Source organism: Chaetodon auriga, chromosome 1 (genome assembly GCF_051107435.1).
Source record: "Chaetodon auriga isolate fChaAug3 chromosome 1, fChaAug3.hap1, whole genome shotgun sequence".
Classification (NCBI taxonomy): Eukaryota; Metazoa; Chordata; class Actinopteri; order Chaetodontiformes; family Chaetodontidae; genus Chaetodon; species Chaetodon auriga.
Genome location: NC_135074.1, coordinates 12,976,509 through 12,999,648, shown reverse-complemented (window position 1 = coordinate 12,999,648; position 23,140 = coordinate 12,976,509). Strand labels below are relative to the sequence as shown.

At 43.1% G+C, this 23,140-nt stretch overlaps 2 protein-coding genes and 1 non-coding gene across 3 annotated transcripts in view; 2 read left to right on the top strand and 1 right to left on the bottom strand.

The window, feature by feature from the left end:
* Window positions 1-4,961: 4,961 nt before the first annotated feature.
* cry5 (cryptochrome circadian regulator 5) lies at window positions 4,962-9,235 on the bottom strand. The gene is made up of 11 exons (XM_076759900.1): window positions 9,136-9,235; window positions 8,472-8,688; window positions 8,137-8,331; window positions 7,873-7,991; window positions 7,584-7,738; window positions 7,204-7,344; window positions 6,914-7,081; window positions 6,627-6,767; window positions 5,784-5,935; window positions 5,474-5,694; window positions 4,962-5,388 (listed from the first exon to the last, which is right to left on the bottom strand). The coding sequence occupies exons 2-11, from the start codon at window positions 8,684-8,686 to the stop codon at window positions 5,327-5,329; spliced, it is 1,569 nt and encodes a 522-aa protein (XP_076616015.1). The 5' UTR covers window positions 8,687-8,688; window positions 9,136-9,235; the 3' UTR covers window positions 4,962-5,326.
* A 462-nt stretch (window positions 9,236-9,697) lies between these two features.
* On the top strand, window positions 9,698-9,769 carry trnah-gug (transfer RNA histidin (anticodon GUG)). Its single transcript has one exon. It is a non-coding gene; the product is annotated as a tRNA-His (tRNA).
* A 1,183-nt stretch (window positions 9,770-10,952) lies between these two features.
* The window catches only part of LOC143338821 (FERM domain-containing protein 5-like), a 67,779-nt gene continuing 55,591 nt past the window's right edge, over window positions 10,953-23,140 (top strand). The window contains exon 1 of the mRNA XM_076759634.1: window positions 10,953-11,494. Within this exon, the coding sequence (XP_076615749.1) occupies window positions 11,393-11,494 (102 nt within the window). The 5' untranslated portion in view covers window positions 10,953-11,392. The remainder of the gene's footprint in view (window positions 11,495-23,140) is intronic.

Sequence of the window (23,140 nt, the reverse complement as noted above, 5' to 3'; positions counted from 1 at the left end):
TTCCAAAAGTTAGAGGGAGAAAAAAAAGTTCTCCAGGACAAAAAAAGAAGTTTGTGGTTTTACTTATTTTTGTCTCTCCTGAGAAATTAGCAAGAGCTATAAGAGACAAGAGTGAAAACATGATAAAACACTGATAACTTGACCGCAGACAGAACAGAGAGAAACATTACATAAACTGTTTTTCTGTAGTTGAGGTTAAAAATTCAAACATCAGCAAGAGATGCTCTGTAAAAATACACCTCTGTCCTATTCATTATTTACATGAACAACATTCAGCCGTCTGTTTTATCCAGTTAACTCACCGTTGACAGGTTTCTTTCCCTCCTTTGACAGATACCCCACAGCAATGACTGAAGGCGCTGCAATTTCCAATCAAACATGAGCATGCGTAGGCTGCTGGACTATTTATAGTTGGCCTGCAAATAGGCACAAGAGCACATCATACTTTCCAAAACTTGCCTTTGGACCATTTTACATGAAACAATCTGCTAACAGCAAAAAAAATTAGAAGCCATGTAGTGAAAAAGTCTCCACAGAAACAAGAAAAATCCTTTGGAAGAGCAAAAGATTATTCCAAGTTAAACACAAGGTCATCCCAGGTTTGGTAGTTCCACGAATAGGAGGACAGGGTTTAAAAAACAGGGCGAAGGGTTTTTTCTAATCTGTTACCAATGGATCACATGTGCTCAGAGAAGAGGGGGACCACTTGTGTGGTCAGTAGTCGGCGTTAAGCTCTGTGTACAGACTGTGGTTCAGAATCATATGAGCCTGTCAATCAGGAGAATGACGCCTTCACTTTTAAGTCCATTAATATGAGCAGTACATTCTCTCAGTCACACTTTCCAAACATGAAAGTGACCTCTGTTAACCAGAGGACTTGTTAATACAGAGTTTAAGCAAAACCTTACAAAAACAGCACAAATTGGCACCTGTTTTCCATTTGGTGTCATTTAAAAAAAAGATAAAAGTATATTTTTAGCATATAATATAACCGAAGATGGTGAAACCTACCAAGCTCTTTGGCATGCATTGTCCACTGACTGACAATTGCTTTGGATCCCCGGAGGAAAAGCAGTAGGAATAGAACAGCCTTATATAGGCAGATCCCTTCGACTGTCAAAGAGCTCTTATCTTTACACAAGCATGCACGTACACACAGTCTTTCTCTCACACTCACGGATCAGTGATTGGCTCTTCAATTAGTCTTTTTCTTTTGTACTTTACCTGATGTGTTGATTTAGAAAATATATTAAAAAAAATAGGTACCGTGTCGATGTGTTTCTTTTTCATTAAACAAACCATAATTAAGTAGAAATTAAATTAACCAAAATTACCTTAAAGAATGTTTTATTCCCCCCTTGAAGTTATTTTTTGCCTGGTAAACAAACTTCACACCCTCCACATCTTCTTTGAACTGATAGCATCTGGCTCGAGGACTTCTATGAATTATAGCTTCCTGAGTGTCTTCTCCCTAAATCAAGTTCAAAGATATCAATCCGAATTTTCTCTCATGTTACCACATACGCTCCTCATATTGCACATATCTATGTGCCCTCTGATCAGCTATTTTCATTTTTTGTTCCATCCATCCATCACAGTCTTCTGCAACTCCCACACTTTCCGCTTTTCTTGCCAAGGAGGTGATATTCTGACTCAACTTAACAACCAAGATTAACTGAAGAATTTCATTTCAATATAAGAGAAAAAATCGAACAAGCTCATAACATGTAAAAATTCTTTGGAAAAAACAACTAACTTCACAACAAGAGACAAAAAGGACACACAGTGAGGAATTCAGAATGGATTCCATGAGTGATTCCCATTCAACACACCCTATACGCGCGCACACACACACACACACACACACACACACACACACACACACACACACACACACACACACTGTAGAGTCATGTGTGAGCTGCACAGCCTTGTGTGTGACTGGCTGCCAGTCCTCTGTGAAGGGCCTGGAAAACACAGTTGCCTCAGCATGGTCTGTATAGTCCGGACAGGGCGTGTGCAGACAGATCAAAGCACAGCAGCATGTGGAGACACTACAGAGACTCTGTCGTGTGACTATTTGACAGTGAATCCCCCTTTAAGCATGTCAGTCAACAGTGATGGCTCGAGAGGGATTTCCTAATGCTCAACCACATACATGGACATAGAGAAAAAGGCAGAAGTAAAAATGTGGAAGAGACCTGCATCTCTTCTCATGAAAGCAGGACCAATGGAAAGATAGGATTCTTCAGATGATAGCGCTTTGACAGACATCTATATGCAGCTTTTCCAGGAACTTTTACTCATGCATGTAATATTATTCCCACTTTCCCCAAAACAAATAATCACAGCACTGTTTGAACAATCCCTCTTTAAATCTGAATTCAGATGGGGTCTGTTGGGGGCATGATTTCAGCATTGCATGCCTATTGCCTCATGCTTTGCTATGTATAGCGCTTCTCAAAATCCTGTTGTGGCTTAGTCTGGCAGATTTATAGAGGGGCTGCAGATGTGGCTCACTGGGATCACTACCTCTGGCTTTGTTGATACCATTATCTGTCTTTTACAAACATAATTGTGCACTATCAAGAATAGCTGGAGGTTACCGCAGGGCACATGTAAATTGTCATGACCAGTCATTAGAACCAGAGTGGTAATGGACAAGCACAGGTCTAGAGGTCTGCTGTTGTTCAGGATGTGTGCGAAGGTGTGTGTGTGTGCGTGTGTGTGCGTGTGCATGGAAACAGGGATAGACCAAAAGGTATGAAGCAGGTTGGACAACTGTCGGCTCTTCAGTTTCACTGTGGCATTTATTTACCAGCCCCATAGCCATCCAATAAATAGTGACCTTTCAGCCTGTGGTCATGAACCTTTCACTCACAACTTCCTCCTGTCTGGCACTCTTTCTCTGGTTGCCATTAGTACAACTAAAAGGGAAAATTGTGAAGCCTTGGCAGGATTTAGCCACACCAATATTCCTCCTTTTGTGTTAGTGTAACTGGCCAATCAGAGAGCACCTGCCTTCAGCCTCCAGCAAACCATTAAGCCCCTGAGTCACATACAATCGCAGCCAAAATGCAATGTAGTGTCATTTTTCTGCACAATTAAACCATTGCAACATTTCTGTCATGAAGAACTGCTGTGTGTAACTTCTCACCAGGTTATCTGAATGACGCCGCTCTGTGAGTAAGTGTTATTTGTCATCTTACATTGCAACATATCATCAGAATGGGTACGTCCACAAGGTTTAGATGGTGGTGTGAACTTGGACTGATCCCCTTTTAGCCAATGAAGCCAGCTACAGCTTCAAATGAGCGACTGCTGGCTAATATTGTGTTTCCTCTTGTTTGTTCCCGCTAGCTAATCAAGTGGTTGAGTGCATTCACATTATTTGAAATGTCAGTTGATGAAAAACATTTTGTACAAATGATGCTCATAATGGTCTTCGAGGAGGCCTTGCCCCATTAATGTGGCCACAGATTTGTAAAAAATAAAGGTTAAATTGAGAATTAACCGTTTGATGTTGCTGCCCACACAAACTCATGAGATAAATCACTACTATCAAAGCTACATGAAACACCAGCTGCATGAGGAACACACTGTTCTAATCCAGCTGGAATATAACAGTACCCAGATCCAAGATGGTTTGAGTGGTGAGGTGTCGACACGGGCAGGCGGGGAGAGGGGAACACCGGTGGGCAAACGGGGATCGAGGCAGTTATTATTGGGGTTTTAACTACTGATTATTGAATCTTTCCTGAACTGGGTCAAGTTTATGGGACCAAAATTGCAGAATGTATACCAGCATACTGACTTTTACATCACTGTCTCTCATAACATATCAAAGAAATTTATAATCAACTTAGTAATTTCAGTTCAGACCTGTCAGTTTCGGCCAAGACGGTTTACTGGCAGGGTGGGCCGGTGCCAAGTGTACCCCTAAACACACTCCCACAGTTGGACAGCAGAGTGTTTTGATGTTTGACAGGTCTCTGTGGAAACTGAGCTTGGCTTTGTACAGGCGTCTGGCCCGCTGCTGAGGCTGTGACATCATCTTCTGGATATTCACACCAGTGTCAGCTCCAAGGAAGCAGAAACAGGAGAAGACTTGACCTCCAAGGACAGCTGTGTGCCCCACAGACGCACACACACATTATGACTTTATACGCAGCATTGCTCACACCGCCTTCAGCCAATCACATGCACAGACTGTAAAGACACAGTCGCCTATGTTGTCCTGTATTGACTAATGGCGTTACTTATTACTGCAGCAGATTCCAGCAGCTGACGGCCATTTTGATGATGGTGATAAATTTGGCTGCTTCCCATTTTCAAATCAGCACTTTAGGAGTGAAGACACTGAAAACTTCCCACAGAAAGCAGATGAATGACAATTTGGTGGGAATTACTGCACTCTGGAGGTAAAGTGCAATCTAAACTGTTTGTGTGGGATATTGGAATTAAGAAATTTAATTTCTAACATTGCAAATTATATCACTTTGATTTCATTACACTTCTACTGGCTTGTGACATCATTCTTTTGTTCCTTTGTCGCATACAATTACAGCATAAAATGGTCTGCTGCTCAGTGTTGACCGCAGCTGCAGGGTGTGTATAAAATCTTTCAACTCAATTTTTTTTTTCTCTTTTTTTTGGTTCTATTAACAAATGTATAAATGTGTTCAGAAATATTACAAAATTAAACCTCTGCCAGATTTAAATCCTAAACATATTTCTGCCATTTCCTAAATTACCTTCATCTGATTAGTAAATAAATAACATAAAGTTTATATGAGCACTGACGTTACAGATTTTTCAGCAGATGGAATTACGGTGACCTCTAGTGGTAACAGTGGGAACTCCAAATTAAAACCAGTGTACCAGCTAAGGTTTCATTTGGCACTTGGCTGCTCGAAAATGCACTACAATCACCTCACTTGAGAATATCTCAAACATCTTTTGTATCAGTTTTAATTGAAGTGGCTAAAAAGACCTGAGTAGTTATACAGTGTAAAGTGTAAAATAAAACAGTGACATTTCAGTTACAAAAAACAATGAATCGTCAAGCAGACACAGTCCCTCTGAACACAAACTGAAGCCTTTATACAAAATGAGACCGTTAAGCTTCAGAAATGTCAACTTAATCTCCATGCAAGAAACATTCTCCAAACATACTTCTGACCTCATCTAATTTACAATCACTTCTAAACAATGAAACAGAAACAAAAAGCTAAAAATAAAACAGATCTTGAAATAAAAAACGGTAACCAATGAAGAAGAAGATATTGTAGACCGGCTGCACATGAATGAGAGGAGTGTGCAAACATTACTTTTTTTTCTCTTTCTTCTTCAGCATATCAACAACAGACGGTGCCTTGCGCTTTACACCTAGAAGGAAAACATGAGGAAACATTGAAGAAGCAGGATTTTCTTTAGATTCTTGATTTTCATACACGTATGATTGCTGCTATACCTTGCTTTTTGCTGGGTGATTCTGCAGGGACTCCAGATCTTTTGGCATAAGCTACCTTCATCCTCTGGATGTTCTTCTTGCTGATTACTTCATGCTGTACAATAGGATGTGGGTAGTCTTTACCCACGATGCATCCTGCTGCCTGCTGGATACTGCGTGGAGCTTTCCAAGGCTCATAGATGTACTCAGCTGGGAACTTCTTCAGAAGTGGAAGGTACTTCCTTTAAAGCAGAGCAGAGGACAAAGTACTTCAGAGAGTACATACTGCATATATTTTCTGAAAACTTGCGTGTTGGCATCATGATCTTACTTGATGTATTCTCCATTTTTGTCTGTCTTCTTTCCAAATGCAACAGGAGAGTAGACTCTGAAGAACTGGTGGAAGAAGGCACTTGCCGAAAGCCACTGCCAGTTTCCAGCGTTCAGAGCCCAGTCCCCATCCAACAACAGCTCCTCAAACACCTTCAGGGGCAGTGAACACATTGTCAAGAGTCAGATTCAGCAGTGCACTCCCACAGTCACTGCTGTCAACACTGTCAAACTCATCATGGACAGTTCTTCCTTGTCAAAATCTGGTGCCTTCATTACCCACAATGCAACTCAACTGCAGACAGTTCAGTCAGAGTTGTGCGTGTGTTATGCTGGTGGTGGCTAATGTAGCCTCGAGCTGCTAGCCTCAAGCAGAAATGAGGAGCAGGCTCCAGAGGTCTGGTTAAGCTCACTACTTTTTAACTCTACATCAGATTTTTTCAGTTTCAGGCTTGAGTGACATCGCTTGAAGCGATTTTTCAAAATCTGTTTAGCTCCCGCTGGAGCCATGAAAGGCTTCATACAACTTTCTTTCACATGTGCAGCAGAGCTCCCCAAGACCTGTGTGCAGACTTTGATGTGTAAAATCGACTGAGCTCTCCTTTAAGATGGCTGGAAAAAACCCTTTGATAACACTAAACTGACAACTAAAATGACAGAAGCCATTTTATCCAGACTTCAACATACTGAGGTGTTATTTTGTAGCTGCCTACCACATACTGTAACCTGCCCATGAAGACACACTCCATGAGGCCTGATGGCTTTTGTGCTTGTTCTTTGCTAAAGACAACATCATGCTCAATTTAAATCTACAGGAGCAATAAAGGCAAGCTCGTTTACACACCTTCTGCCCTTCTTCCCAGCTGATCCACAAGTCTCCCCTGGTGAGAAAACAAGCAACAGCATGTCTGGCCAGGTGGTGGATCCAGCCCTCCTGCCTCAGCTGAGTCATGATGGCATCAATGAAGGGGAAGCCAGTCCGAGCCTTAAGAGAAACATTTAAGATACAGGAGATTAGATCATCTCTAATTAACAGCGATGTTACTGTATCATCATGAGAACTCTTCTTCCAGCAGCATCATCTCTCTTTCCATTACTTTCCATTTAAAATAAGTTTCAAGGACTCAGTACCTCTCTCCATGCAGCCAGATATTCAGGGTTTGTGTCCCAGTCTACCTGGGTACAAACAGAGTTGCCCTCCATCTTGTTGAAGTGAGGGATCCCCACACTGGCTGTGTAGAAGAACTCTCTCCACAGCAGCTGGCCATGCAGGGACACCGGGGGATCTGAGTGCTTCTTCTGCAAATGCCACAAATACACAACAGTCCGACTAAGTCAAGCTTCAACAGGACTTCAGAGTTAGGACGATGCATTATTAGCCAAACACATTTTTCTGCTGCTTCCGTAGCTTGAATCCTCACCCCGCGATAGACGTCCGTCAGCCTCCACCAGAAGGTGCGTGCAGACAAGCAACCGAAAGTGACATATGGACTGAGGACAGTGGTGCTGGGGGTCAGAGAGTTTGGAGAAGTCTGCGGCTTCTCAAAGCTACACACCCACGCCTGAAGAAAGAAAACAGATGAAACACGTAAACCTGACAGAGCATATATGCCATCACACCAAGATTCATTCATTCATTTACACATGAAGGATTCTTTCTTGCTGGTTTGGATGTTGAATGGATAAAGTGATTTTATTTCTTTACGTCTCAGCAGTGAGTTTCAGTGTGAAAGCGCCTACTGATACTTCACATCCTTCAGTCATGTGGCATCAATGACACACATGTATGAAGTTGAAATACCGTTCTTTTCATATGCTCGTCCAGTCTCCTCAGAGCCTCCTGCTCTCCTCCAGGGAACTGCTCCTCTCCGAGAGCTGCAGTGTCCCGGCCGAGCTCCTCCAGAGGAGGGATCCCATATTTCTCCTCATGGTTTTCTGAACAGGGGGTCTTCACATCTTTGAAAGAAGAGATACATTTCAATTAAACGCTGCTTAAGACAAAAAATGTAACACTAAACTAACTGCTGTAAGTGTTTACTTGCATGAAGACATTACAATACATTTGCATTGTCCAGTTTTGTTTGTAGCACCTTTCATATCTTCCATGGTGGGAGCAGGGATCGGCCTCTTAGGGGGGCCTAGACTCTTCACTATTGCCTGCATTCGGTTATAAGTAAGAGGAGCCTTCCCATTGTTTTCCTCAATTATCCTATGAAGACACAACAGTCACAACAGAGGTATGCAGCAGTCTTAAAAAAATCAAATAAATAATTTCAAAAGTAGCAACTGTATAGGAAGTCAGACGACATAAAAACTGTACCCTGACGTGTGTACATGTCCAGCATGAGTAATACCTGTCTATATCATACAGAGTGTGGGAGATTTTGTAGATGACTTCGACTCCATGTTCTTTGGCCAAAGCCGTCACCGTGTTGTCCCGGCTCACACTGTAGGGCTCTGTGTCGTACTCGTAGGTCAGCTTTGTTACTTTCCATTTGTTGAACAGCTTGGGGAACACATCCTCCGGCTTCCCTCTCACAACAAAGAGCCTGAGGGAGTCACCATCATATGACAATATGACAACAGCAGTGCAACCAGTCTTATAATTTCAGGCAAGATCCTACAATTGCCTTATAATGGCAACGTTATTTCAAGTCAACATTACTGAATGTGATCCCTGTGTCTCCACCTGGAGTTGAGTTTCCTGAGGCTGCAGTCCAGGTCTTTGAGGGCTCCGATGAGGAACCTCCAGCGGTTGATACCCACACATGTGTTGTTATGGAGGTAAGGGTCCAGGATGAACACGGGGTAGAGCTCCTTACAGTCCCTCAGAGCAGCCATCAGTGCTGGGTTGTCATGCAGCCTGAGTCCCTTGCGGAACCAGTGAATGCACGTGTGAGCCATACCTGTGAACACATCAGCAGGCATTTCTTCAGCATTTCCTCTGTGACCCTAAAGGAGGTATATGGCCCCACCCACACACACACACACACACACACACACACACACACACACACACACACACACACACACTAGATGCTAAGGGAGATGTGAGCCGGTAGCTTGTAGCTTTTCAGTCTCACACAAAGTGCAGTACACATGTTAAAACGAAGGCAAATGTAACGACATGAGCTCAAATGATTAAAAAGTCGGCCACTTTTCACAGAGCTGCTTTATCTGGATGCATGTGGAAGTTCTGGGCATCGACTTAAAATTACAGATGAAAGATGAAACCTCTGCAGAAACAATGTGCAGACTTATCAAGTCATTACAACGACCAAACGATACGATAACAAAATGTCTCATTCTAAAAGTAAAACCATATGATAAACAGTTGTGAGGCGAAACTTTACCTTAGTTGTGTCTTAATAAAACAACTACTCCGCTTGTTCGGTAACCTACTGTGTTTACTGAGAATCTTGTGTTTGGTAACCAGCACGTCGGCTGCGTTACAAAACCGGACGCTCTGCTACGTCACAGCAAATTCAGCCAACCAGAGGAGAGCTTCTGATGCCGCACGTGCAGCACCAACAGTTCGTTCGTTTGTACACTAGATGTTACTGTAGTGCCAACAATACAAGAGGTTAATGGTCAAAAAGCTGTTGCTAAAACTTTTCATTACTCGCAACTGTTATCTGAGACGTTACCCTCCGAGAATCCTTCAGGATATATGAGTTCACCTAGCTACAAGTGACGTCAGTTGAATATATTATTAAAGGAAGTCGTGGGCAGATTCTTGAATGAAAATCTTCATGTTGTTTGTCCTCAAGATTTACTTTCCATGAGACAGGAACAACAACAAGTACACGGGGATTACTCTCTCTGTGGGTCTTCATGTACCAGGAGGACTGGGGTGTCGTCCTGCTAAACACACCACACTGTGACACGTTTATACCCGCCAGCTCATCGTAGCTCGCCGTGATCGTATAGTGGTTAGTACTCTGCGTTGTGGCCGCAGCAACCCCGGTTCGAATCCGGGTCACGGCATTGTGGTACAATGTCACGGCAGATGGGCTTCTTTTGATACTTTGACAACCGCTGTGTGTAGTTTGGACTGTAGAAGTGGAAAAATTGCTACTTTTAGTATACTTTTGAGCGCAACCTCTCTCTTCTTCCTGCATGAAAAGTTATTAAACATTAAAAGACTCATATTATGATGGTCACCATATAACCTACCGCTTGGTAAGGTATTTGTCTGCATGATGGCTATATTCACGATGTCACTCCAGTCAAAAAATACTTCCGAAATGATTTAATTGAATTGTCCTTACTATACAAGCACCACCAGAGGGAAACATAGTCAGGGAAATGGAGGGACTGTATAGTTAACAGGTTGGCTCAAACTCATCCAACGGAGACAGTTTTCTCTGCAGTAATCAATTAAGGTGTGGGGGGTATTCGTGCTCCCTCCAAGATTATAATGTAATGCTTTTTTTTATTATTAATATTGTATTTTAAATCGGCTGTAGATTAAAGTTGAAAGAGGTGCGTCTAGGTCATGTTTATGTGATGTAAATTATTTGACATTATTTCTTGTTCCAGAGGACTTGCAGCTCTGTAGAATGCTCCATTCATTTATTTTTACTTGATTACATTCAGAAAAAGTAACTTTTCGGGACTAATTGGCTCATCCCTCAAACTGACTCTGGCTACATAAGCATAATTGTAATATCATCAGACGCGTCTCTTTGTTTAACAAAGATACATAAACGGAAGGGACACGAGATCAACCTGTGGAGGAAAAAATGTGCGAAAAAAAATGTGTTGCTGCCTTCAAGTTCTGTCGGAAATATGGCCACTAAAAAGAGCGCGAGCCAACAGAGTGGTTATAGGAAAATGTGGCTCATGCTTGACTACTGAGAAGTGTCATTGAGCTCATAAACATATTTTAAGAGTATTAAAGCTGATTAATATTATTATTTTAGTATTTTATTTATATGACATTCTGCATCGGTTTTGATATGTTGGCTGTTTTTTGTATGCGTCTAATTTTTAAAGAGCCAAGATGATAAATTGCAGTGCAATGTTAAATGTTAATTATCAATTCGTTTATCAACTTCTGCAGCAGAGGGTAAGGCATCTGCCCATTGTTTGACTTGTGAAACTCCAGCACCCCCCACCTCACTGTGTTATTACTCCCAGCCATGTGGCTTTAGTCACGACGGACACCAGCCTATCGGAATTTCGCCTCCAGTCGTTCACTCTGTGAAGGCAGCATCTCACTCATTGCTCCGTTGGCTGACAGACGCGCCATTCAGCGGCCTCAGCCCGCCCAGCAGCATTAGAGCGGCATGGCAACGGCGAGGAGGAGACGGGGGGGAGAAGGTGTGGTGAGGGGTGACAGTCTAACCGGACCAGAGAGAGAGCGGCAGTAGCGGCGGCAGTAGCACTGTTTCCACTCCTCACTGACTGAAGACGCGCACCGTGCGGCACCCCGGCGCTCACACACTGACAGAGACGATGCACCCCCGCCGCCGCGCCGCACACTCGCTGCCTCTGACCAGGTGCTGGACCAAGGAACAGGCACGTCGTTGACGCGACAGAAGCTCAAACTTGTATGTATGTGCAGAGAGACCTTCTCCCTGGTCCCGTACGCAGACTATCGAGAAAATGCTGAGCCGACTGATGAGCAGCAGCATCAGGAGTCTGGACAGGGAATGCAACTGCACTGTGAGGCTGCTGGACGATTCGGAGTACACCTGCACGATTCAGGTCAGTGGGGACCAACATTTCCTGTTTCTCATATCACCTTGTTGTGGAGGACGTGCTATTGACACGTAACGGGGTGGGGATCAGGTAAAATGACTTTACCCCAGCTCATCTCTCTTAGTCTGCTGCATGAAAAGCGGTCTGACTGAAGGAGGTGTCATACTGTCACTAGAATATTTGTATGTTGCGTTGTGTTTACAGCCACACGTCTGTCATCAGTGGGCTGCAGAGGTTACCTGTGTGGACATCACGTGCTATGTGTCAAGGGTTATCAATCAGCACTATTTTGAATTTCCATAAGAAGGTGGGAAATAAGCTAAAACAAAATAAAATCTCCGTATAAGCTGTTGTCATTTCAGCAGCTTCACGCAGGCATTGATTTGAATGCATTATGAAACAAATCTGGATAATCTGTTCTTGAACGATTTCAATGGAGGGCTCAGAGAGAATTTCTGGATCCTCTGGCTACAGGAGAGCATCCATTAGTGAGACAGGCTGTTTGGGTTCTAATTAGTCTACACAGAGGGTGGGCATCCTAATTTACCTTAACCAAGCCGGTGTCATACCCTTAGTTGGCAATTTGCCCTTGAGACTGATCCTGGGTTTGACCAGAGAGTATCACGATGCTTTCTGGAGCACAGCAGGAAGAATAGCCTCTGTTTTAATGGGATACGTTATGTAACCCATTTGCAGCAAGAACTGATCCCAACTTCTTTGGGTACCTAAAGGTTTGAAGTAATGTCACAAATATCTGGCCAGCCTACCTTGTTTCTTATCATTTTGGTAGAAATAAGTTGCAGAAACACACTGTACATTAGCCTCTTCCATCTAAAGGCAGCTGAAGTAAGAGGAAGCAAAATACAAACTTTCCCTGTTTAGCTTTAAAAACAAAGTAGCTTTTTAAATAGTTTAAATGTCTTCAGTCTAATGCGGTGGTCTGCTAAGTCTTACTTCCATCATCCTCACTTTGTGGTTGCAGTTATTTATTTCAGCTCTTATATGAGTCCATCATTGCTGTTTCTTTGTTGTTAACACACCGGCATTGATTCTGCTTTATGGCCACTTGTGAGGTTGTAGTTTGCAGTGCTGTTGTATAAGATGGACTTAGGCTGAATTTATTGCAGGTCTCTTCTGTTGCATCATGAGGGTCTTTCTGTTTTTCTGGTTGCTCGCTGTAGATCAGTGTCTTGTTCCTGTGGCAGGTTTACTGATCGCCTTCCATTTAATCTGGTAGCCTCGATTAATTCTGCACATTGGATTAGTCAGTCACTCAGTGAGTCCTTGGCACACTTGTTTGAAGCATTTCTCTTTATTTCTCACGCTTTGAGTTGTCTCAAAAATCAATTGCTGTATTGACATGGATGAAGGCGAGACATGACCAGAGTCAATAAGCAGAGTGTGTGTTTATGAGCGACAGAGCGGGGGAGTCAGCAACTGATTCATGTCTTATTACCTGATTTGTAAATCAGATGTGTGTGTGAGTGTCTTTGTAGCATCTGTACTGCAGCCGCATCACTGGGATGTCTGTCGTGTGCGTCATCTAACCTGGTTCTTTGAGTTGCTGGAGCTGCCTTTGATGCTTGTTTCTCGAAAGGATTCCATTGCTGCTGAATTAGAGATGACAGCACACAAAGGCCATCACCACCTGTTCATTTCTGGGCTCTGATGGCAAAGGCAAGGCAAGCCTTTCAACGTCTAACAACTTAAAGTGGCAGTGCTCGCGGGGACAGATGAAATGGTGATTTTACGTCAGTCTGCGGGCTTTTCCCTGCTTGTCCTCGTCCTGTCTGTACCTGAATAATAAATATCAGCAACAAGTTGTGTTTCATGAGATTTTGTGCTTTTAATTTAACATCATCACATGGTTCCAGCCGTGACTTTCAGCAACAGAGTTGAACTTTCTGTCGAGTCCATTTTCAGATGAAAAGAAATGCTCTGTCATTGTCCAACTTATTCTTCAGTATTGAAGTTAATGCTTTTACATTCTGACCGGTTAGCAGAAGACATGGTGTGCCTAGTGTATTTTAATGAGTGGCGTTTACCAAAGTACAGCCTGCACTTGTTCCCCCTTGACTTCTGAGCAGCTCCTTCACTCAGTCATGATTCAAAGTGTTTGGCTGTCAAGATATGCTGATCCCACCCTTCTCACAACTGAAAGCACACAGCAGGGACAGAATGCTTAATTTGTAGCGGAGTTTCTATTGAGAGGGATCAGATCTCTATTGGCGTATGTCATTATTTCCACCAGGGGAAATAATGAAATATGGCATTATTTCACACTATGGGGCTCTTCATGAACTACAACTGGGCTAAATGGAAACATAAATAGGATCATCAGCTTAATCAGTCGTCTATTATTTACAACGACAACATCACCATTTATTCGCTGGCAGCTGAATGTGTGAACACCACACTCAGGTATTAATTCTGCTTTACACAAAGCATCTGTAAAGCTAAATAAGCACAGGTGAACATGTCATTTTTCATCTGCATAAAGGACATTACAGCGACCTTACTGGAGCATGACAACATCGTCGGCTTGCTGAAAATGGGAGCGGATGGCTGCTGTCCTCTCCTGCACACCTTGGAGATGTGGCCCAGAATAAAGGCACCTCGTGGGGCTCAACAACGGTCACACTCTCCATTTAGCTCAATTAGCCTTCACCTTGAACTGCTGCTGCTACACTGAAGTCACATCATAGTGGAATGATGGTAGATATGACCTTAGAAAATCTTCAGCGTGTTGGCAGAAGAGGAACACAACCACAGCCATGAAGCAAACAAGTCCTGTTTTTTAACATGGTCACAGAGGCCCAGACCGCTCCCCTTGGCCATCAGTTTGGCAGGCTCACCAACAGTAATAGCCTCATCAGGTTCCACTACCACCACCCATTTATCTCACCCATGCTGTGTGCTCGCCCCCCTCTCAAACTGGTTACATTACATCATGACCCTGGAAGCATGGGGAGACTCATGTTGATTGGTTTCTCCTTTTCTTTTGTTCATTCAGCTCTCCAGGATATTCACAGGCTTGTCGCAGCCACGGGTCACAAATACAGTCTCTTAAAGCTTCAGTCCAGCGTTGATGCTCGGCGCCGTTTCTTACGACAGAGAATTCAGCAGAGAGTTATTTGGTGGGGAAGCAGAGATGGTGGGCTGCTGTGGGAAAGCAGTGGAAGGTGCAGCACCATGGGAGCTTCAGAAAACCCTGGACACTTGGAGGCACCAGGCAGCAAGGAAAATTAAAAATTTTGTAGAGACCAGCCACAGCGCAATGAAGGGTGGTGTCTCACCAGACATGGCCTGGCAGAAACGTAGAGCTGCTGCATGGAGAGTGATACCTTGGCCACTTCCTCCGAGAAAAAGTGTATCTTCCAACTAAATGTGCCTGGAGCAGGACCTGCTTTCCTCCACGCCACTGGGCTGAGCTAAGCAGAGCTCAGAGGTGTCTGCAGGGTCCATGTTGGTTTGGGCAAGGTGAAGGATTGTGATTTAGCCTTATAGCCAGAGGGAGCAATATGGGGTTCAGAGTCCTTCCAAGGACACTCAGACATATGGACAGAACGGACCAGTTGTATCTGCTGAGCCACAGCAGACAATTTATCACAATATATCAATATTGTGGTATGTCATAGAATATTTCATCCATATAGTCCACTCTGAGTTACAGTCCAGTGACACCCTGGATGGCTTTGAATGATGTAGTCATGGAGGTTTAACAGCCACAGTGTAGCACTGTTCATCAGCAGTGTCTCATTAGATGCTGACCCACATGCTGTACAGTTAAATTGAATGGGTTTATTACAGGATCACACAAGCTCCGTGATTCAAATCAACATTCATGACTTGCTCAGTCTAACATTTTTCATTGAGTAAACATAATGCGGAGCAAGGTATACCATCTGGGTAAAACACAGATATTCATCACTCTGAGCTGAACATATTATGCTGTATGCAGTTCATCATCTGAAGAAGCACCACAGCATCCAGTCTGGGGTACTTTTTTCAAGGCGGACACTGTAGGCCATTTGCTCTAGATTAATATTCCGAGCATCAACCAAAAGATTTATATCAAAGAGTGAAAGCAAAATGAATGATGGAATAGCATTGATCCAGAAAGATCCTGTGAGTTAGTGGTTCAGTCACCTGGCACCAGCCCAGATCTTGTATAGTCCACTAATGAAATTAGGGCCCTTCTTTTGAAGCCAAAGGAAGAACTGCAAGGAGCTCCTCTTGTTTTGTGTGGTGAATGCATTATTGAAATAGGTTGCTCTTGTCTCCTAAGTGGTCTCCCTGCATATCTCATATTGTTTTCTTCTTAGTGTGCACTGCTAAAATTGGAATAGAGGTTGTAACATATTTGGTGTTCATACATGGGAGGACCTGCTGTTCTTCTGCTTTCACCTCCTCACTGAAATAATCATGATTGCTAAATTCAACATTTTACCCCTAAATCAGAACAGAATTTTCATCATTTCAATTTGCCCAAAACCAGACTTCAGTCCAACACTAATGTGCGAATGCATTTTATTTATTTATTTATTTGAGGCCAGAAGAAGAATCCAGTGAGTGCTTTTTACATTTATTTTAACATGGCAAAGTTAAAACATCATTACATTGTTCTTCCCTGTGGCTGGTGAGTATTTAAATAGCTCTACTGCACTGAACCACAGCAAGCCTTGATTCATCCTTGATAGATTATAATGCACATGGCTGATCGGAGAGGATTTTACCTGCTGAAATGCCTTTGATTAGACATTGAGGACACTGATGCGTATATCTTTTATGCCAGGTACTATGATCACCTGTGGTCAGAACCCATGTTTCATGCTGATCGTTGAATCCCTGATCATTCTGATAAGCAATAAATCAGTTAACATATTTATCAACAGATAAGACGAGGTGGCACAATGACCAGCTCAAGCAGTGCTCCGACCTTTTTCCTGACTCTGAAATTCATTTCGACGGTCTGTGTGTTGAGCAGAGCACACGGTGCACAGGGGAGAGGAAAAGAACAAACAGGTAGAGGAATCTTTTATATAAGGCAGCACAAAGCAAGTGGTATTTTGGTGGAAATGGTCACTTTGCTGAGAGTAGACGTCTCATAGCCATGTCTGTTTATGGTGCAGTTCATTAAATCCCTGCAGTCATATGAAAGCAGCAGCACATGTTGATACAGTAAGCTGTATCTGCAGCCTCTGATTGAGTAGTGCCATGCCAGTGTGCAGTGCCATTCATACCTGCGGCCATCCAGCCGTGTTTACCCTGATTACATTACGTGCAAATGGAACCAACCTGCTACAGAGTAACCACACACACATCAGAGAGGTTGATTATAGCTCAGCAGTCTGTTGTTTATGAGGAGGACATGCAATCAAGCCTGTGTGTCTTTGCCTCCTTTCCAACTTTTATTTTGGTAAAAGTGGCATTTCATGTTGTATTCTTGAAATGCATGGCTGTGCAAATGCTGTTGTGTCACATTGTTTGATATGATGTCACCATTAATGAAAACTGAAACAGCATTGGGTTGATGTAGTCATATAAAGCCTGTGGCTCATATAACAATTTATACTGGCTTAAGTTTAAGATACTTTTGGGTTTGTAACTGCTGGTCAGAAAATTGTGACATTTATTGACTGCAGTAAACGTGTGATCAGTCCAACAAAGAAATAATCATCAGCTTAGTCAATATGACAGCTTTTGGAAATATTGAGGCCTGATGCTGTCAACGGACAACCAGTCAAGCTTTGATTTCTGCACACATGTTTGAATCTTGGATGTGCTGGGACATGCATGAATGCTCTCACTTCACTCAGGAACTGCTGTCAGAATGTCTTTGATCAGGGCTCATAGTCTGAGCTCCAGTGGATCTGCTCAGCAGCTGATAACAGAAATCTGAGTGGATTGGCAAAGGAGCTAAAGGAGCTAAATTGGAAATATTATAAGGTGTTCTGTCTGTATTTTTGGACATCTAAATAATAAGTTCATTATTGAGAACGTTGGTAGCCTCTCTCTCACACCACAGCTACGTAAAGCTGGCACATGTAGCCCCCTGAACTATATGAATGGTGGTGCTAAAAAAGAGCATGCATCCTCCGTTAGCCTTCCTGGATAAAGGTCTACCATACAGCACTTAGCATATAGTTAGCGGATAGATAAATCTGATTCTCACCTGACGTCTGAACATTCAGCCTGTGGCTCTCATGCGTGAGATTGGAGAGCTTTCTGACTGGGAATGCTGGTCCCCTAAGAAGATTTTTTTTCTAACCTGTAAAGGCTTAATATAGAATAAAAGTAGGATGTGCTTTAGACAGAGCTCCTGCTTATCAGCCTTGCTGCCAGCTATGTGCCGCCCTGCTGAAATCTGCCCGAGACATGTCTTCCTGATGTGAAGGCACGTTGTTAAATAACATGTTAATCCATAATGTGGAGAAATGGTGAGATCAGCCCTCAAGGCTTTGGTGTGCTTTCAGATTAGGACACTCGTCTGTTGGCCATGACAGTAATATCTGTGACTCCAGTGATGTCATGGCCTCAGCTCCGCTCACCGCACTGACTGACTGTTTTAGTAGGTACATAAACTATCACTATAGTGGCCTACTGCACAGATTGGTTGTTCATGTCAAAGTTCATGTCACAGTTTTGGAACCTGAAGCTTGAGAGCCTATGCACTCGACTCAGGTAATAGTGTGTGTTTCACACTTAAAAGATACTTTTTAAATGGAATATCACTTATCCTTGAGCCGTTTTCATCTATGTTTCAACATGTCATCTTTACTTAATTTACTGGATTATTTAAATTCAGTCTTGAAGGTGACACTGACGATGTTGCATATATCGCAACAACGGTTGAAAACACATTAAAGATGTGAATGTCTTGGCTGGGAAAGTGCAAATCCTTTGGTGAATAATATTGAAGTATAACTTGCATTGTTTTCCATATTGTTAATAATCTTCATTCGTCTTTATGTGTGGTGGGATTTCCAGTTAGGTGTGATTTGGTGCTTATTTAGCCTCAGAGGCACTTGTGCCTGCATGTACTGTCAAAGGCTCTCATTCATAAATCATGCCAGTGAAGACAGTTGAGATTGAGGTTGCTGGGTTGTAGGCTTTCCAAACGTGTGTGTGACGAGAGTGAATATTTAATGCTGGTTATCTCTGATGCACATGTTCCTGAGGTGTTTGATGAGGTCATCTTATAGTGGTGCAGGAACAGCAGTGGCAGGAGAACCTGCCGCTGCATTTCGAGTATTTGGCTGCTTCATAGTGATGTCACTGGATTTGCTGTACAGCAGTGTCAGAAAGAGCCATAATTACAGTGAAGTTTGTTCTTCTCTGTCTTTCTGTCTCTCTCTCTCTCTTTCCCACTCAATGTCTCTTTTATACTTCCTCTCTTTTTTATCCCGCTGGCCCCTCAATTTTGCAAAATCCCCCCTTTGTTCCTTTTCACTTTAATTTCTCCTCTGCTTCTCTCTGTCTTTTAGTCTCTCCCCTCTCAGCCAGTAGCACTGCAGCTGAACAGATTAATGAGCTTGCCCTGACTGAACCTGACACCGGTAGACGACACTGCAAAGACATGCTATACGTGACACAGCAATAAGGATGCAAGAGGCATTTCACTGAAAGCTACAAGCGTCACAGCCATCATTAGCCACTTAAAGGCTTGAAGTATGCAATCGAGTCAATATTTTGCAGACATACAGCACAGTGCTTTCTTTGTTTGTAGCTGTGCTGGCTGCATGGCTCTTGGGATGGCAATGTTGGTTGGTTGTACAGACATTCATGGTTCCCTGAGTATCAAAACTGATGCAGCGGAACCAGAGATATCATGTTTTTTTATTCCATTGACTACATTCAATCAGTGATTCAGGAGTGTTGAGGTCCTTTCAGACACAACTCGATTTGAGGCGCGCTGACTGCTGGTATCAGCGGTTCCTCAGTGAGCCTGGGTCCCAAATAGATGCTGTCAGAAGCTCCATTATTAACTGTAGTCAGCTGGTTTTAATTCTACCGGACTAGCATAATATATTGTGTGGCTAGAACTGTTGTCTTGAGACTGCTGTGATGTAAAACTGAGCTCCTCTGCAGAGCAGACCGCAGTGTGCGTCTTCCTCTGCAGCTCAATATTATTCTCTTTTTCTTCTTACTTCCTGTTCATGATAGAAGTGCACAAAGAAGCCAAACACTGCCTTTCTCTCTGTCTGTCAACCTGGAGGATGCAGCCATCTTGTTTGAATGAACTTTATTGGAATTTTTACTGCATGTAACTGACTGGAGGTTGAGTGTTTATGTTCAACTTTAGCAACCAGTTGATCCGTACAGCATGAGCATAAGAATCAGAGGTTCTTGCTGGGCAGGAAGGCCGATTAAAACATGTAGTGTGAGTTAATATAATGTACAAGATCAGTGAAGTCTGCCCACATTTAGACTTGCATTTGTACTCATAGAAATAGACATCTGTTAGTTTTCCGTGCACACATGTATTACAGTCTGTCCCTCACTTTTTTTTTCTTTCAGCATTGCTTTAACCAGACCAACCCTATTTTCTCCCAAACCTCAGAGTAATAGTGAGGGAAAAATGGAAGCCAACAAGTAATGTACAAATTCATTCTCTGCCTCTTTTTCGCAGTGATGAATTACATCTCTCAGGGAGGCGGTGTGTTTTTGCAGTTGCATTTGATGCTACTCTAGAAATAAAAATGGGAGAAAGGAGTGGAGAAAACTGTTCTCTGTTGGGAGGCAGTGGAGACACACCACGGTGCTCGGGTCCAAACAAACACATGAGGAAATGAAGAAGTTGGTGCAGAACATTGGTCAAGAGCAGGTCCAGTCAACCTGAGCCTCATCAGTTTAATTAAAAAGGTTTTCATTGAGATTTTCTGCACTGCGTAGTGTGAATATTTTTCCCTTGTATGGCTCCGTTTAATTTTGTAGCTGAAACATAATTAAGTAATTTTGCTGTCATATTTGCGAGGCATGAAGGAGATTGTGCTTTAATGTGGGGAACTGAGCAGCAGCCAGCCTGCAACCAGCCACACAAAACACCCCACTGCATGTATGGTAGCAGTTACAGCTTGGGGATCATGTAGTGAGACTACCATGAGACTGGGGAAGCACAAAAGGGAAAAGGTCTGGAAATTAATATGCCATAGTTTTGTAATTCTGTCTCTCTGTGTCTCTTTCGAACATCTGTCCACACATGTCCCAGTTTGTACATTCTGTCAATGCTCCATCCACAACATTTGGCCCAGCTGCAGTCAGGTGTTAGAGGTACACTGTGTCTTCAGAGAGCTGCAGCAAGGCTCTGAAGATTAGCAGAATGAATGTGTATTAGCCTCTCAGCACTGGTTGATATTCTCACCCGAGCACAGGCTTTACAGCAGGAAAATCTTGGAGGCTTCACAGAAATAAGAGAGCTGCTTCTTGTTCACACTGGAGAGCTGCTCCTCTTCCACTTTTTCCTCTCGTCTTTTATGTCAAACTTGAAAGGGGAGACGAGGCTTATTTGGGAAAGGCGGGGGCTTGCTGTGAAGCCGAGGACGTCACCGGGGAGGAGGAGTTCAGGCACAGCGGTGATTCTGTGTAGACTGATGTCGCCCGCACTGAACTTGGAAATCATTCTGTTGTGATTTCTGCTCAGACATGGGCCTCATGCGTTATTCATGATCCAGTTTCTTCTAGCTCCACCGGTTGCTGTTTAATCACCATACTAATGATGTTTTCAGGGAAGCGCACTTAATTGTTAGTGCGTATATGTCCTTGCTTCATTGTGTGTTTGCGTGTGTGCTGTGCAGTGTATTTGTGTGTGTGTGTAAGAGTTAAAGAAAGAGTTCACTTGCATATCTGATTTTCTTCTGTGCAACATTTGTGTGAATTCGTGCATGAATAAAAGATGGCACCAAAAAAAAAGTTGCTGGTGTCATGTGTCCGCTGGGGTGTGTTGGGTGCTTTGCAAAGAAAAGGCAAAAAGCTTTAATTACACACGGATGCTGACGTCCTGTAGGGCTGCCTGCTGGCTCGGCACATTGCAGACAACAGTATCCTGTGTGTGTGTGTGTGTGTGTGTGTGTGTGTGTGTGTGTGTGTGTGTGCCTGCAGGTGCTTTAGGAAGGTTTACACTGGGCAAGAGGAAATGGATTACACCATAAAGATGACTGTAATGACTCCAGGACTCTCGCACACCGTCTGCTAATTACTCATGCAGCCGAGTAACAAAATGCAAACGCACTCATGTTTGGAGAGGAGGATCAGCGGAGACCTCCCCCATTGCAATATGATGTAGATTTTAAACATCAATTCAGTATTTTCCAGGTATTTTCCAAGTATTGCAATTCTGCACTGTCGTGATTTCTATGTTTGTTGTAATGTGAGCAATGTAAACACTGCTGTGTGTGCAGCGATGTCTGACACGGCTACACCTTTGAGTTTGACATGCTGCCTTTTTGTGGATGGAGAACATGTAGTTCATACAGAAGGCTTACCATATACTAATGGAGAGTGCCTCTGTCTGTGCGGTCAGTCTCGGCCATGTGTGTGCGGTCTGTGGTGTGTGTGTGTGTGTTTGTTTGCGGTTGTCTCGTTTGTCGTCTCTTGGGGATGTGCGGCCGTCTGCGCTGTAATGTGCAGTGAAGCCACGCTCTTCCTGCTGGATCCACAGAGCCAGTTCCACCGTAGAGGTGGAGGCCACACAGCCTCATACTGCAGCATAATTCAGTCCATGTTGACACTGTACGACAGTATCTGAAACAACAGTGTTCTTAACCAATCAGAATTGTTCTAATTGCTGAGGAAGAGGCATTATGACAGTAACATATTGTAATGCTGTCAACAGATACAAGCGCAAGAGTGAACATGCAGGACTGATGCATCAGACTTCATTCTATCAGCTGGCTGTATGTCACATGCAGCAGCGCACACAGAGTCAGATATCAGCAGGCTTTGCTTCACGTTTTGCTGTTTCCAATCCTTGTGTTGCCTTTTTAAATGAGTCATGTGTAAAACTATTATTTGGTTAAGAAATTCAACACGGCAGGTGTGAAAGAAGTGTAAAATCACATTCATTGCTCAGTCACACTGTCCAGAGAGTCTCTTTGACAGCGCAATTTTTGAACAAGGCCTTCAAGGTAAGAAATACAAAGGGTATGAGTCAGCAGGTTAGTGCACTTGTCCAGATCACACAGACTGCACTTGCAAATCCTCATTTTTTTCCTCCCATCCTCTGATTTTCCACATGAAATCATTTGAATTTAATGGAGGTTTTCTTTCAGACGGTGCTCTATAACTGATTATTTTCACATACCCAAAATGTTTCTGTTTCAGCGTTTTACTACAGCCAAATGAAAACACAAAAAGCCACAGTTTGCATCAAATCTCAGTGGCTACAGTAAAAAAAAAAGAAAACATTAAGAATTGGTGATACCCCCTCCCCTCCCCACACTCACATAAGTCACTGCTTGGTGCAGTAGTCAGCAAATTCAGAGCTCTCTCTCTCTCTCTCTCTCTCTCTCTCTCTCTCTCACACACACACACACACACACACACACACACACACACACACACACCATGTTTCTAAACTCATTTTAGCAGTTACTCTTTTTCTGCTTTCCCTCCGGTTATAATGCTGATATTTATTTGGACTTCTTCCATCGT